Genomic DNA, 14,696 nt, shown 5'->3' on the forward strand with positions numbered 1-14,696 from the left:
GTCGACTGTTAAATAAGAAGGTTTTTGGGAACAAGGGGAGCGGGAAGCGGGTTGGTGTATAGAAGTCTAGGATAATAGTTGATCAGATAGCACCCCCTCCAGTTGGCCCCTTTTTGATAATACGCTAACAAAAAAAATGTTTCAGTCATATCATCTTTCAAAGCCCCAGATTGAACCCGTTTGTATTTCTTTTGGCCGCTTGAATTGGGAAATGAATTCGTGCTGGGATCCATTGGGTAGATAGAAACTGAAGCTTTTCATCCTTGTGACTGTTTCAGATCGCGGTGCTGAATAAGCCGGCACGCAGACAGCCAGCCAGACACACTGACTGATCTCACAATGTGTCTCTCCACAGAGCCACAGTATCCCGACAGGGCAACATCGAGTCTGAAAGAGTTCCCCAGCTCGGCCCACTCTATCCCAGTAACCCCACCCAACCTGCAGGACAGGGACAGAGTGCAAACTCCACACAGTCACTCAGGGCCAGAATGGAAGCCCAACATGCCTCCCTGCCACACGGGAGCAGGTTTGTGGCACTGTTATTGTTGCAACGGACCTGGCCTCAATAACAGTGATCCCATGTTACCAAATGCCTTATAAATAAAAATATCACTCCGAAGATCCTGCAGTTATCTAAATATAAATGTCACTGCGCTCACTTTCTTCTAGCAAAACCAAAATTATCCCCCCCCCCCCCAAATAAAAACTAAAATCAAAAGTTTGCATTTTTCGTTAGCAAATTGTGTTTCCCGGTAGACATCACAGAGCATTCCTGAGTAACCAGGTGGGCCCAACACTTGTTGTAAACGCTTTTACCCGAGCTCTTTGTCAGTAATTTTGGCTCCAGATTACTGCCCCTGTTATTATTTCCCTAATCCCCGTTTGCTCTGAAGAACGGGTGCTCTGTAAGGCATTGCAGGGGCTCTTTGCCAAATACTCTGAACTGTTCTGTCAACCACTTTTTTCTAGTTTCACCAGATGCTTTAGCAAAGTGTATAATTCATGTTATTAAGCAGCAGCCACTTCCTTTTCCAATTCAACGAACGACGAAAACACTTTATTATAGGTCATGTAACAACATTACTTGAACTGTAAAGTGCATATATTTACAATATATCTATATATTAGCAGCACCAAGATACATCATTCAAATAAATAGATGATTTAACAAATAAATTACGGTTTGTGACATTAATCATGGATTGTCAAATATTCACAATGTATAGTCCCATAGTGTACACTTACTTTTTTTATTCTTGTGTTTTTTTTAATATTCACAATCAATAAATACGTTTAATACTTTAATTATGATCACAAATACAGAATACTGCAAAAGATTTCTTTTCGGTCTTTCCTGAAAAGCAGACCTGCCTGGGAAAAAAGGGAAAATTTGGGGGTCACTTTACATTCAAAACAAATAAAATCCATAGAAATATAATCAATAAGCAATGACATTGATAACTTTTGTCATATCTTTAAATCCAAGTGCAAATACCAGCAGCCGCGCGAGCTGTCTAGCTGTGTTACATCTACATTTTGTATCTACTGGAAACAGCTTTATCCATGCCTGTTTGCATGTGTACAATTTGGTGTGTCCGATGCAGCTTCGGTCTGCTGGGTCCTATTCATTTGGCTGTATACAGGTACATTTCAAAGTTAAATAGTATGCTGATTACAATAACTGAACACTTGTTAGCTTATATTTTGAGTCATGTGGGAGGTGGTTGACGAAAATCTATAAACTAGTCAGAGAGGAGTGAAAATATATTTCTCTCCTCATTCAGCTACCTGTCGAGGGCCTTGTGGCACATGTGCCACTTCAAATGTGTTCTAGTTTTCATGAAATGAAATGAAAATCGCTTATTGTCACGAGTAGGCTTCAATTAAGTTACTGTGAAAAGCCCCTAGTTGCCACATCCCGGCGCCTGTTCGGGGAGGCTGGTACAGGAATCGAACCTGCTGGTCTGCTTTAAAAGCCAGCGATTTAGCCTGGTGAGCTAAACCAGCCCCTGATGGGACCAGCTCAAGGTATAAACACTCTTAGGATGGTTACTCAAAGAGGTCACAAGGTGTGTTTGATTTGGCATCTTTTGACAACTGAAATTAAAAATTGTACTTCACCTTGATCGGCAGAGTTACACAATATAGCAAATATGTCAACGTGTTGGAAATGTTGATGTCTCGTACATCAAATAGGTCAGGAGGGTGAATTGCATCAGATTGCCTCCATCATAGCCAGTTTGTGAACGAGGGCATTGGAAAATCTTTGATAACTTCTGAGTTGATTGTTGGATATTTCTCAGATCCCACATTACTGAATCACAAGCTAATACCTTAAAACTGCCTGAGGCTGAACTCAACTGTTTGCAACTTTGGAGTCAGATTTGATGATGAGATGAGTATCCAACCACATAACTGTGCCATCACTAAGTGCACTAACTTCCACCTCTGTAAAGTCACCGACTCTGCCCACGCATCATCTCATCAGAGGCTGAAACTCTTATCAATGCCTTTGTTACCTCTCGCCTTGACCACTCTAACAAATTCCTGGCCAGTCTCCCACATTCTACCTTCCCCAAAAAGCTCTGCTCCTTGCATCTTTACTTACACCTAATCACATTCGCCCATCACGACATACTCGCTAATAATACAAGACCGTAAGATGCAGGATCGGAAATAGGCCAAGGCCCATTGAGTTTGCTCTGATATTCAATGAGAGCATGGCTCAACACCACTTTCCCACCTTATCCTCATAACCCTTGATTCCCCTACTGATTAAAAATCTGTTTACCTCAGGCTTGAATATACTTAACGACCCAGTCTCTACAGATCTCTGTGGCACAGCATTGCACAGATTCACTACCCTCCGAGAGAAGAAATTCCTCCTCATCTCTGTTTTAAATGGCCCACACCCTGACTCTGATATTCTGCCCTCTGGTCCTAGACTCTCCCACAAGGGGAGACAATCTCTCAGCATCGACCCTGTCAAACCCCTGGGGAATCCCAAATGTCTCAGTGAGGTCCCCTCTCACTCTTCTAAACTCCAATGAGGACAGGCCCAACCTACACAACCTCTTCTCATAAAAAAGGTCCCTCCATACCGGGGGTCAACCTAGTGAACCTTCCCTGGACTGCCTCCAATGCCAATATTTCTTTCTTTAGATAAAGGGACCAAGGGCAGCACGGTGGTGCAGTTGGTTAGCATTGTTGCCTCACGGCGCCGAGGTCCCAGGTTTGATCCCGGCTCAGGGTCACTGTCCCTGTGGAGTTTGCACATTCTCCCCGTGTTTGTGTGCGTTTTGCCCCCACAACCCAAAGTTGTGCAGGGTAGGTGGATTGGCCATGCTAAATTGTCCCTTAATTGTATAAAATGAATTGGGTGCTCTAAATTTAAAAAACTATAAGGGGACCAAAATTGTTTGCAGTATTCCAGGTGTTGTCTAACTGGTGCCTCGTATAGTTTTAGCAGGAACTCCCTACTTCCATACTCTATTTCCTCTGAAATAAAGGCCAACGTTCCATTTTCCTCCATTATTACCTGATGGACCTGCATGCTAGTTTAAAAAAAAATCATTTATGCATGGGAACCCCCAAGGTTTGTGTGGTAGCTTATTGAATGCTTTTTGGAAATCCAAGTATATTACTTCCACTGGTTCTCTTTCATCTACCCTGCTCATTACTACCTCAAAGAATTCTAATAAATGTGTCAGGTGTGATCCAAATCCCTCCAAGATAACTGCTTCGGCCACTTGAGCATTCCGGACTTGAATTATTCAACCACTGGTGATTCTGCCATCAGCTGTCCAGACCAAAAGTCACTCTCTAAACCTCATCCCCTCACTTTCCTCCTTTAAGACCCTGTTTAAATCTACCCCTTTGAACAAACGCTTGGCCATTTCCACCAATTTTGCCCCATGCGCCTTGTTGTAAAACATAGCTTTGATTCATTTTATTATGATAAAAACGCTATATAAATACAGGTTGTTGAAGTTGTTATTACACTGTACCCACAAGACAGGCTGGTTTATGTTGTCGCTGCTCTAAGTGTTTAAAAGTGAGCCGTTTTGAAATGGGAATTGGCCTCTTTGTGGAGTTACAGTCTTTGTTGGGTCAAGCCCAAGGGATCTGAGACTGCGACCCCCACAGAGTCTCCACTCACACTGCCGTTGGCCCTGACTACAGATTCCTATCGCAACCTTTTCATTCCCATGAAGTTTATTTTACAGTAACTCTAAAGTTCAACATAGGCACTTGTAACATGCGAGTTACTGCTATCACAGGTATGGGCTGAAGGTAGATGTGAATCGGATGATGCTGGTTCAGCTTCTCATTCATTCCTCCCCATCTTTGGAAATATCCAACAGCCGTCCGGGAATTCAGCACGTTTCAGATATTCTGGTCCTGGGTTCAGGAATTCTCTTTTCAAACCCTCTCTGTCTTTCTCTCTCCTCCTCTTTGACCCTCTTTAACCTCCACCACTTTGATGAAGCTTTGAGGTGCCCTTCTATTATCACCGTCTTTAGCTGAATGAGTGGTTTCTAGGAAGTTTTTGTGGGACCTTTCCCCTGTTTAAGGGCAGACAAGCTGTGCGAATGTTTGCACAGAGCTCCAGTCACTACTGCAGGACTTATGGGTGCTTCCTCAGTCCAAAGATGTGCAGGTGGATTGGCCATAACAAATTCTCCCTTAGTGTCCAGGAATGTGTAGGTTAGGTTACAGGTATAGGATAGAGTGGATCAGTGCCAACTTGATGGGCCAAATGGCCTCTTTCTGCACTGTAAGGGTTCTATGGTAACATGTAAATATTCACTGGACAAGTATAAAGAGTGTCCAAGAAATGTATCTCAACAGCTTTGAAATCTGCTACACTGAACACTGGAATTAATCTGCCTTTAGTGTCGCCAATCGGTGCGACATTGGATTCTGGGGAGATTTAACACCATCCCGGCTTTAGGTGTGCAGGTTAGAATCATAGAATCAGAGCATTTACAGTGCAGAAGGAGGCCTTTTGGCCCATAGAGTCCACACCGGCCCTTGGAAAGAGCACCCCATGCAAGCCCACTTATCCACCCTATCCTCGTAACCCAGTAACCTCACCTAACCTTTTGGACACTTAGAGGCAATTTAGCATGGCCAATCCACCTAAACTGCACATCTTTTGGCTGTGGGAGGAAACCGGAGCACCCGGAGGAAACCCATGCAGACACGGGGAGAAAGTCCACACAGTCACCTGAGGTTGGAATTGAACCCGGGACCCTGGACCTGTGAGGCAGCAGTACTAACCACTGTTAGGTGGATTGGCCATGATAAATTGCCCCATAGTGTCCGAAAGGTTGGGTGGGGTTACTGGGTTACGAGGATAGGGTGGAGGTGTGGGCTTAAGTAGGGTGCTCTTTCCAAGAGCTGATGCAGACTTGATGGGCCGAATGGCCTCCTTCTGCACTGTAAATTCCCTGATTCGATGATTCTAATTGTTGTTGGTCCTGTCAAAGCAGCTTCGTGCGGAAGTGACAGCATCAATGCAGAGGGAGGACAACTTGCGAATGTTTCTGAAAAGTTGATTAGATCCCAACATTTTCTGGCTGGAGTTACTGTCACTTAAAAAAAAAAGAAATTTGGTTCCTTGACCATTGAAGCAAAACAAATCTGCGGCTGTATTAGATCTGGAGAACCGACTGTGAAAATGAGGGAAGTCTAATAATAATACTGATGCTGATCTGACATCAGAATAACCTCCCCAACCTGGCCTCACAGCGCTTGGAAGTTTGCATGGGACGGAAAGCCTAGTGTAAAAGTGCATTTGTGGGTCACCCGTTTAAAATTGGCAATAGAGTCAATTCTCTGGAACATTATAAGTTATGAGTTAACATTAAAAGTGGAAATGTGAACATACCGCCAGGAACTCCAGTCTAAACTGCCCCCTGCTCGATGTATGTGAGTGTTCCTCAACCTCTGAGATCATTGTGCACCTGGATATCACAGCCGGGAATTTCCGCTCCCGGTTTTCCTAGCTGTATAATCACAGCCGGGATTTTCTGCTCCCGGTTTTCCTAGCTGTATAATCACAGCCGGGATTTTCCGGTCCCGGTTTTCCTGGCTGGATAATCACAGCCGGGATTTTCCGCTCCCTGTTTTCCTGGCTGTATAATCACAGCCGGGATTTTCTGCTCCCGGTTTTCCTGGCTGTATAATCACAGCCGGGATTTTCCGCTCCCGGTTTTCCTGGCTGTATAATCACAGCCGGGATTTTCCGCTCCCTGTTTTCCTGGCTGTTTAATCCATAGAACCATAGAACAGTACAGCACAGAACAGGCCCTTCGGCCCTCGATGTTGTGCCGAACAATGATCACCCTACTTTAAACCCACGTAACCCGTATACCCGTAACCCAACAATCCCCCCATTAACCTTACACTACGGGCAATTTAGCATGGCCAATCCACCTAACCCGCACATCTTTGGACTGTGGGAGGAAACCGGAGCACCCGGAGGAAACCCACGCACACACGGGGAGGACGTGCAGACTCCACACAGACAGTGACCCAGCCGGGAATCGAACCTGGGACCCTGGAGCTGTGAAGCATTGATGCTAACCACCATGCTACCGTGAGGCCCCAAATCACAGCCGGGATTTTCCGCTCCCGGTTTTCCTGGCTGTATAATCACAGCCGGGATTTTCCGCTCCCGGTTTTCCTAGCTGTATAATCACAGCCGGGATTTTCCGCTCCCGGCTTTCCTGGCTGTATAATCACAGCCGGGATTTTCCGCTCCCGGTTTTTAAGCAGTTAAGTGTTTGTTATTTACCTGAAGGTGCGATTTTACTGGTTGGCCCCTCGGTGCCACAAGCGGCCCCGGTGGGCGGTGGGGATCGGCAGGGGGTCGGCTCGGCTGCCCGGATCCCTCACCTCGGAAACGGCGGAGCGTGTGTCCCGCCTGGAGCTCCTCTCCTCCCGGGCTCTGTGCGCTCTGCGCCGGCTGCTCCTGCCGGCTTTCCTCCTCCTGCCGTTCCTCCTGGCGCTGTGCTGTTTGGAGGCAGCTGGGTTGCTGGTGTCTTGGTCCTGTTCCAGCAGAGTCCCGCTGCCCTGCTGGGGGCTGCTGCTGGCCTCCAGGCCGAGGAGGAGCACCGCCAGCTCCGGAGAATCCCGCCCCGCCGCCCGCTGGCGAGCCGTCCGCCCGCCCTCCGCCGTGTGCAACTCGCCCATCACATTGTGCAGCCAGAGCCGCCGCTGCAGCTCTTGCATCGCTCTGCTCCTGTCGTGCATGAACTGGTGCTCGGAGACAGACCTCTTCCTGCAAAACACACACACAGCGTTATTGTTGGATCAGACAGCTGGACACAGCGCAAAGCAGCCCCAGCACAGCTCACCCCACAGACAGCTCACCCCACAGACAGCTCACCCCACAGCACAGACAGCTCACCCCACAGACAGCTCACCCCACAGACAGCTCACCCCACAGGCAGCTCACCCCACAGGCAGCTCACCCCACAGACAGCTCACCCCACAGGCAGCTCACCCCACAGGCAGCTCACCCCACAGACAGCTCACCCCACAGGCAGCTCACCCCACAGGCAGCTCACCCCACAGACAGCTCACCCCACAGACAGCTCACCCCACAGACAGCTCACCCCACAGCACAGGCAGCTCACCCCACAGACAGCTCACCCCACAGTACAGGCAGCTCACCCCACAGACAGCTCACCCCACAGACAGCTCACACCACAGCACAGACAGCTCACCCCACAGACAGCTCACCCCACAGCACAGACAGCTCACACCACAGCACAGACAGCTCACCCCACAGACAGCTCACCCCACAGATAGCTCACCCCACAGCACAGGCAACACACCCCACAGCACAGGCAACATACACCACAGGCAGCACACCCCACAGTACAGGCAACACACCCCACAGCACAGGCAACATACACCACAGGCAGCACACCCCACAGTACAGGCAACACACCCCACAGCACAGGCAACATACACCACAGGCAGCACACCCCACAGTACAGGCAACACACCCCACAGCACAGGCAACACACCCTCAGTACAGGCAACATACACCACAGGCAGCACACCCCACAGCACAGGCAGCACACCCCACAGCACAGGGAACACACACCACAGCACAGGCAGCACACCCCACAGCACTTGCAGCACACCCCACAGCACAGGGAACACACCCCACAGCACAGACAGCTCACCCCACAGCACAGGCAGCACACCCCACAGCACAGGCAGCACACCCCACAGCACAGACAGCTCACCCCACAGCACAGACAGCTCACCCCACAGCACAGGCAGCTCACCCCACAGCACAGGCAGCACACCCCACAGCACACCCACAGCACAGTAACACACCCCACAGCACAGGCAGCACACCCCACAGCACAGGCAGCTCACCCCACAGCACAGGCAACACACACCACAGGCAGTACACCCCACAGTACAGGCAACACACCCCACAGCACAGGCAACACACCCCTCAGTACAGGCAACACACCCCACAGCACAGGCAACACACCCCTCAGTACAGGCAGCACACCCCACAGCACAGGCAGCTCACCCCACAGCACAGACAGCTCACCCCTCAGCACAGGCAGCACATCCCACAGTACAGACAGCTCACCCCACAGCACAGACAGCACAGCCAGCACAGCTCACAGCACAGGCAACACACCCCACAGCACAGGCAACATACACCACAGGCAGCACACCCCACAGTACAGGCAACTCACCCCACAGCACAGGCAACACACCCCTCAGTACAGGCAACACACCCCACAGCACAGGCAACACACCCCACAGCACAGGCAGCACAACCCACAGCACAGGCAACACATCCCACAGCACAGACAGCACAGCCCACAGCACAGACAGCACACCCCACAGCACAGGCAACACACCCCACAGCACAGGCAGCACACCCCACAGTACAGAAGCACACCCCTCAGCACAGGCAGCACACCCCTCAGCACAGGCAGCACACCCCTCAGCACAGGCAGCACACCCCTCAGCACAGTAACACACCCCACACCACAGGCAGCTCACCCCACAGCAGAGAAAGCTCACCCCACAGCACAGACAGCTCACCCCACAGCACAGGCAGCTCACCCCACAGCACAGACAGCACAGACAGCACAGCTCACAGCACAGGCAACACACCCCACAGCACAGGCAACATACACCACAGGCAGCACACCCCACAGTACAGGCAACACACCCCACAGCACAGGGAACACACACCACAGCACAGGCAACATACACCACAGGCAGCACACCCCACAGTACAGGCAACACACCCCACAGCAGAGGCAACACACCCCTCAGTACAGGCAGCACACCCCACAGCACAGGCAGCACACCCCACAGCGCAGGGAACACACCCCACAGCACAGGCAACATACACCACAGGCAGCACACCCCACAGTACAGGCAACACACCCCACAGCAGAGGCAACACACCCCTCAGTACAGGCAGCACACCCCACAGCACAGGCAGCACACCCCACAGCACAGGGAACACACCCCACAGCACAGGCAACATACACCACAGGCAGCACACCCCACAGTACAGGCAACACACCCCACAGCACGGGCAACACACCCCTCAGTACAGGCAGCACACCCCACAGCACAGGCAGCTCACCCCACAGTACAGGCAACACACCCCACACCACAGGCAGCACACCCCACAGTACAGGCAGCACACCCCACAGTACAGGCAACACACCCCACACCACAGGCAGCACACCCCACAGCAGAGACAGCTCACCCCACAGCACAGGCAGCTCACCCCACAGCACAGACAGCTCACCCCACAGCACAGACAGCACATCCCAGGGAACCTGGGCAGCCCTACCCCGCTGCAGTAACTTCACACTCAACATGTTCAATATTGTCCTCTTTTCATTGTCACTGACATTCCCCAAATTGAGTCCGAGGTGCGGCAGGAAAATCTGATGCAAGGGATCAGCAAACATGTGAGAGAGCGAGAGCCCGCCGCCTGCCATCCGTTCAATCCCGCCGCCTGCCATCCGCTGAATCCCGCCGCCTGCACCCGCTGAATCCCGCCGCCTTACATCCGCTGAATCCCGCCGCCAGCCATCCGCTGAATCCCGCCGCCTGCACCCGCTGAATCCCGCCGCCTTACATCCGCTGAATCCCGCCGCCTACCATCCGCTCAATCCCGCCGCCTGCCATCCGCTGAATCCCGCCGCCTTACATCCGCTGAATCCCGCTGCCTGCACCCGCTGAATCCCGCCGCCTTACATCCGCTGAATCCCGCCGCCTGCCATCCACTCAATTCCGCCGCCTGCCATCCACTCAATTCCGCCGCCTGCCATCCGCTCAATCCCGCCGCCTGCCATCCGCTCAATCCCGCCGCCTGCCATCCGCTGAATCCCGCCGCTTTACATCCGCAAAATCCCGCCGCCTGCACCCGCTGAATCCCGCCGCCTGCCATCCGCTGAATCCCGCCGCCTGCCATCCACTCAATCCCGCCGCCTGCCTTCCGCTGAATCCCGCCGCCTGCCATCCGCTGAATCCCACCGCCTACAACCCGCTGAATCCCGCCGCCTGCCATCCGCTGAATCCCGCCGCCTGCCATCCGCTGAATCCCGCCGCCTGCAACCCGCTGAATCCCGCCGCCTGCCATCCGCTGAATCCCGCCGCCTGCCTTCCGCTGAATCCCGCCGTCTGCCATCCGCTGAATCCCGCCGCCTGCCTTCCGCTGAATCCCGCCGCCTGCCTTCCGCTGAATCCCGCCGCCTGCCTTCCGCTGAATCCCGCCGCCTGCCATCCGCTGAATCCCGCCGCCTGCGGTTCACCGCAAACTTCCCACCTGAGGGAGAGGGCGCCCGGTTAACAATCTGGAGCCGGATCCATGAATGGTCCTGTGCCCCACTGGGTCAACCCCACCATCTCCCCCAATCGCTGCCACCCCCGCACCCTCCACTTCAAACTCTGTAAACTCATCCTCATCAAACTTTACCGAAAGACACACTGCGTCTCCTGGAATGGATGCACCGGGAGACACTCAATGCAGCATTTAACCTGCAGCTCAGAGTAAATGAAGACAACTTACTGTATAGTGGCCACTCCATGCAGCGGCTTGCCGTTGGCTGGCACTGAGCAGCAGAACAGTAATATCGCCCAGTTCAGCTGCTGAAACCACCTCCTGCTGTTCCACATTTCACTTTGCTCAGCCTGGAAGGGGGGGGGGGGGGGGGGGGGATGGAGAATTGGCGGAGTCAGAGAGAAGCGCCGGATAGAATCCTCACTCAGTCTTTACACACACAACTCTTCCCACAAAACCGCCTGGGTGAAAACTGCAATCCCAGAGCCCAGTGCACTTTCAATCCACCCCCCCCACCCCCACCCCTACCCCCACCCCTCCCCCTCCCCCTGCCCCGACTTACCCCTGGACTGGGGGTCTGACTGATTTGGGTGTCTTCCTGAACAGCAGAGACCTCTGCAGGTGCCCTGTCTGTGGGGCAGACAGTAGGGTTTATCCAGCCATGCTGGGAATTCCGGGGCAACTTGCCGGGTGGAATAGCTGCTCAGTGACTGGCTGCAGCTGGTGGGGTCTGGGCTGGGCAGCCGGAGCACACAGGGACTGGGCAGCCGGAGCACACAGGGACTGGGCAGCCGGAGCCGGAGCACACAGGGACTCTGGGTAGCCGGAGCACACAGGGACTGGGCAGCCGGAGCACACAGGGACTCTGGGCAGCCGGAGCACACAGGGACTGGGCAGCCGGAGCACACAGGGACTGGGCAGCCGGAGCACACAGGGACTGGGCAGCCGGAGCACACAGGGACTCTGGGTAGCCGGAGCACACAGGGACTGGGCAGCCGGAGCACACAGGGACTGGGCAGCCGGAGCACACAGGGACTGGGCAGCCGGAGCACACAGGGACTGGGCAGCCGGAGCACACAGGGACTCTGGGTAGCCGGAGCACACAGGGACTGGGCAGCCGGAGCACACAGGGACTGGGCAGCCGGAGCACACAGGGACAGGGCAGCCGGAGCACACAGGGACTCTGGGTAGCCGGAGCACACAGGGACTGGGCAGCCGGAGCACACAGGGACTGGGCAGCCGGAGCACACAGGGACTGGGCAGCCGGAGCACACAGGGACTGGGCAGCCGGAGCAAACAGGGACTGGGCAGCCGGAGTACACAGGGACTGGGCAGCCGGAGCACACAGGGACTGGGCAGCCGGAGCACACAGGGACTGGGCAGCCGGAGCACACAGGGACTGGGCAGCCGGAGCACACAGGGACTGGGCAGCCGGAGCACACAGGGACTGGGCAGCCGGAGCACACAGGGACTGGGCAGCCGGAGCACACAGGGACTGGGCAGCCGGAGCACACAGGGACTGGGCACCCGGAGCACACAGGGACTGGGCAGCCGGAGCACACAGGGACTGGGCAGCCGGAGCACACAGGCACTGGGCAGCAGCCCAGAAATTTCTGTTCCAACCCGTTTTAAATTCTGCGAGCTATTCGGGGACATGCTCTTAGCTCGAACCGTTTGTGTTTGTGGCAACATTAAGATCAGATCTGAGAGTTTACACTGTGTCTACAAGTACATTTGTTCAGTTCTGCACCAGTTACACCAGCCGGACAGTTCCGCTCTCAGCAACGCCAGGTGGAACCTGGCCCTACTGGGAAAGAAAATCTGCTGCAATCTCCCCGGAATCTCCCTGGAATCTGCTGGAATCTCCCCGGAATCTGCTGGAATCTCCCCGGAATCTGCTGGAATCACCCTGGAGTCTCCCCGCTAAACACTCACCAGGCAGCGGGGTGGCGAATTGGACAAATCTCTGCTACTCTCAGTGTTGTCCAATAGTTCTCCCCTGAACGGGAACTTCACCCAAAAAGGCTGTAAACTTATGCGAAAGTGAGCGATTCTAGTTCTGGCACATGCTCCCGTACCAATGTCAACTCTTTCTGGGGGGGGGAGCTGAGGATTTTCCCTTGATAAGCACCTTTTCTCTGACATCACATGGCGCAAATCTGCGTTTGGGCAAAGTCATCACCGGTTTAATGATGACCAACACATCCGAACACTGATTCAGAACCGCTCAACTGGAACTAATATGGTCAATCATTAAAGGAAACAAAAAAAAAAGAGCTGGCTGTGGTATGCAAGGAAGTTTTAAAAAAAGACTTCAGGTCTTAGCCCGTGGATCCAGGTTGGACATCAGTATTCACCCCTGTTAGCAGATAGAGAAACAAAATGCTGCCAGATCTGTGGAGGATAAACCTGCCCCTCATTCTCCAAACCAGTGTCTGCCCCTCTCTGATGAATCAATCTGACCTGGACACCAAATAAGTGACACCCAGTAAGCGGGTTAACTCCCACAGTTCAGGGATAATTCGGTAAACCTTCCTTCGACAATGTTTTATCAACACAAATACATGCAATGGGACACATTATGATGTGGAATAACATCAGTATTTGGGAGTGATGTTGCTCCGCCTATAATGCACAGGAATCCCCCCCCCCCCCCCCCCCCCCCCAATACCGAACTCTGTCCCAGGCTAACTTTCAGCTCGATGTGTGAATCCAGCTCGCACATCTGGAAGCACAGAGAGAGCACCGACCGCCTGATAATCAGGCTGTACAGGAGCACAAGGACACCTTCCTAATGCCATCGGAAAATCCCAGAAACACTTCGATTGTCAGTGATTGGCGTAGCATTGAGAGCTGTCCATGGTGATTACCACATTCAGCTCTTCCCGCAGGAAATAACTGGGAAAATGGCAGCTAGAAAATACTGGGACCTGGGTGAGAGTGGGTGCCACTTGATGTTCCTGGTTGATTCTCGAGGGCAGGGACTACCAGAGAGCACCGTGGACAACTTCAACAAAAACCCTTCTGGAATATATTAAAGATGAGACTAAAAATAAAACTTTCACCCTGGTTTTCTTATGTTTCAGTCTTTTTTACAGCGCAATTAAAAGCGAAATAGTCCGGATGTTGGAATTCTGAAATAAACACAAAAGTGCTGGATGAACTGGGCGGGTTGGCACCACCTGGGGAGAGAGAATCTGAGATTTACAGTGGATTCGATGGCACTGCCATGACCCTCACTCACAGGGTACCGTCAATCTGCCAGATCTAAGCCCAAATTTCAGCCAAGGTGGGACCCAAAGAAAGTATCGATGGGGGAGACTCATTGGCCCCCGGGAATCCATCCCAGCCAAATATCACAATGTACACTCCCAATTTGATCAACCTCCCAGGGTGGATGAAGCCCATGGGCATTTTCTGCATTCTTGTCTGAAAACAGTCATTGCATAATTAACATCTAGCATCAGCCAACTGAATCCACTCTTCTACCGATTTTCTGGTGGTAGCTCCCATGGCTTGGGTCTCCCACAAGCCTCTACATATCTGCCAGGAAACCCATTTCCAGTTGTTCCCAGAGTTATGCTATCTGACCATAGCCAGTGACAGTGTTAAAGTGGCGACGTTTCAAGGCTTTCCCAAATGGACCATTGGCATCTGTGATGATATCATGACGTGTATGTTGTCCAAAAACAATGGACAATTTGCCGTGGCTTCCTCTGACCACTGTGTCTCTCAGAATTGATTCCAATAATTTGCCCACTACCGTGGTTAGACTGACTGGCCTGTAATTATCTAGCCTATCCCTCACTCCAATTTTAAACAAAGTTACAACATTAAT

General features: G+C 52.4%; 1 protein-coding gene across 3 annotated transcripts; it reads right to left on the reverse strand.

The window, feature by feature from the left end:
• Window positions 1-1,100: 1,100 nt before the first annotated feature.
• Window positions 1,101-13,359, reverse strand: LOC119955043 (parathyroid hormone-related protein-like). Of its 3 annotated transcripts, none has more exons than XM_038780872.1 (4): window positions 12,794-13,359; window positions 11,087-11,208; window positions 6,803-7,288; window positions 1,101-1,367 (listed from the first exon to the last, which is right to left on the reverse strand). In XM_038780872.1, the coding sequence occupies exons 1-3, from the start codon at window positions 13,001-13,003 to the stop codon at window positions 6,817-6,819; spliced, it is 804 nt and encodes a 267-aa protein (XP_038636800.1). In that variant the 5' UTR covers window positions 13,004-13,359; the 3' UTR covers window positions 1,101-1,367; window positions 6,803-6,816. The 3 variants fall into 3 exon arrangements, with proteins under 3 accessions (XP_038636800.1, XP_038636801.1, XP_038636799.1); XM_038780873.1 differs by lacking the exon at window positions 12,794-13,359 and adding an exon at window positions 11,421-11,570 and having other exon boundaries at window positions 1,103-1,371; XM_038780871.1 differs by having other exon boundaries at window positions 1,106-1,371; window positions 12,794-13,353.
• Between the last annotated feature and the right edge of the window lie 1,337 nt (window positions 13,360-14,696).

This window comes from Scyliorhinus canicula, chromosome 20 (assembly GCF_902713615.1).
Source record: "Scyliorhinus canicula chromosome 20, sScyCan1.1, whole genome shotgun sequence".
Taxonomy (NCBI): Eukaryota; Metazoa; Chordata; class Chondrichthyes; order Carcharhiniformes; family Scyliorhinidae; genus Scyliorhinus; species Scyliorhinus canicula.

Bases quoted from the DNA above. Each gene is read 5' to 3' on its own strand.
- LOC119955043 (XM_038780872.1), bottom strand. From the start codon at position 13,003: ATGTCAGAGAAAAGGTGCTTATCAAGGGAAAATCCTCAGCTCCCCCCC. The intron at 11,209-12,793 runs GTGAGTGTTTAG...CCCCCCTTCCAG, and splicing joins ATTCGCCACCCCGCTGCCTG to GCTGAGCAAAGTGAAATGTG. The intron at 7,289-11,086 runs GTAAGTTGTCTT...TGTGTTTTGCAG, and splicing joins CATGGAGTGGCCACTATACA to GAAGAGGTCTGTCTCCGAGC.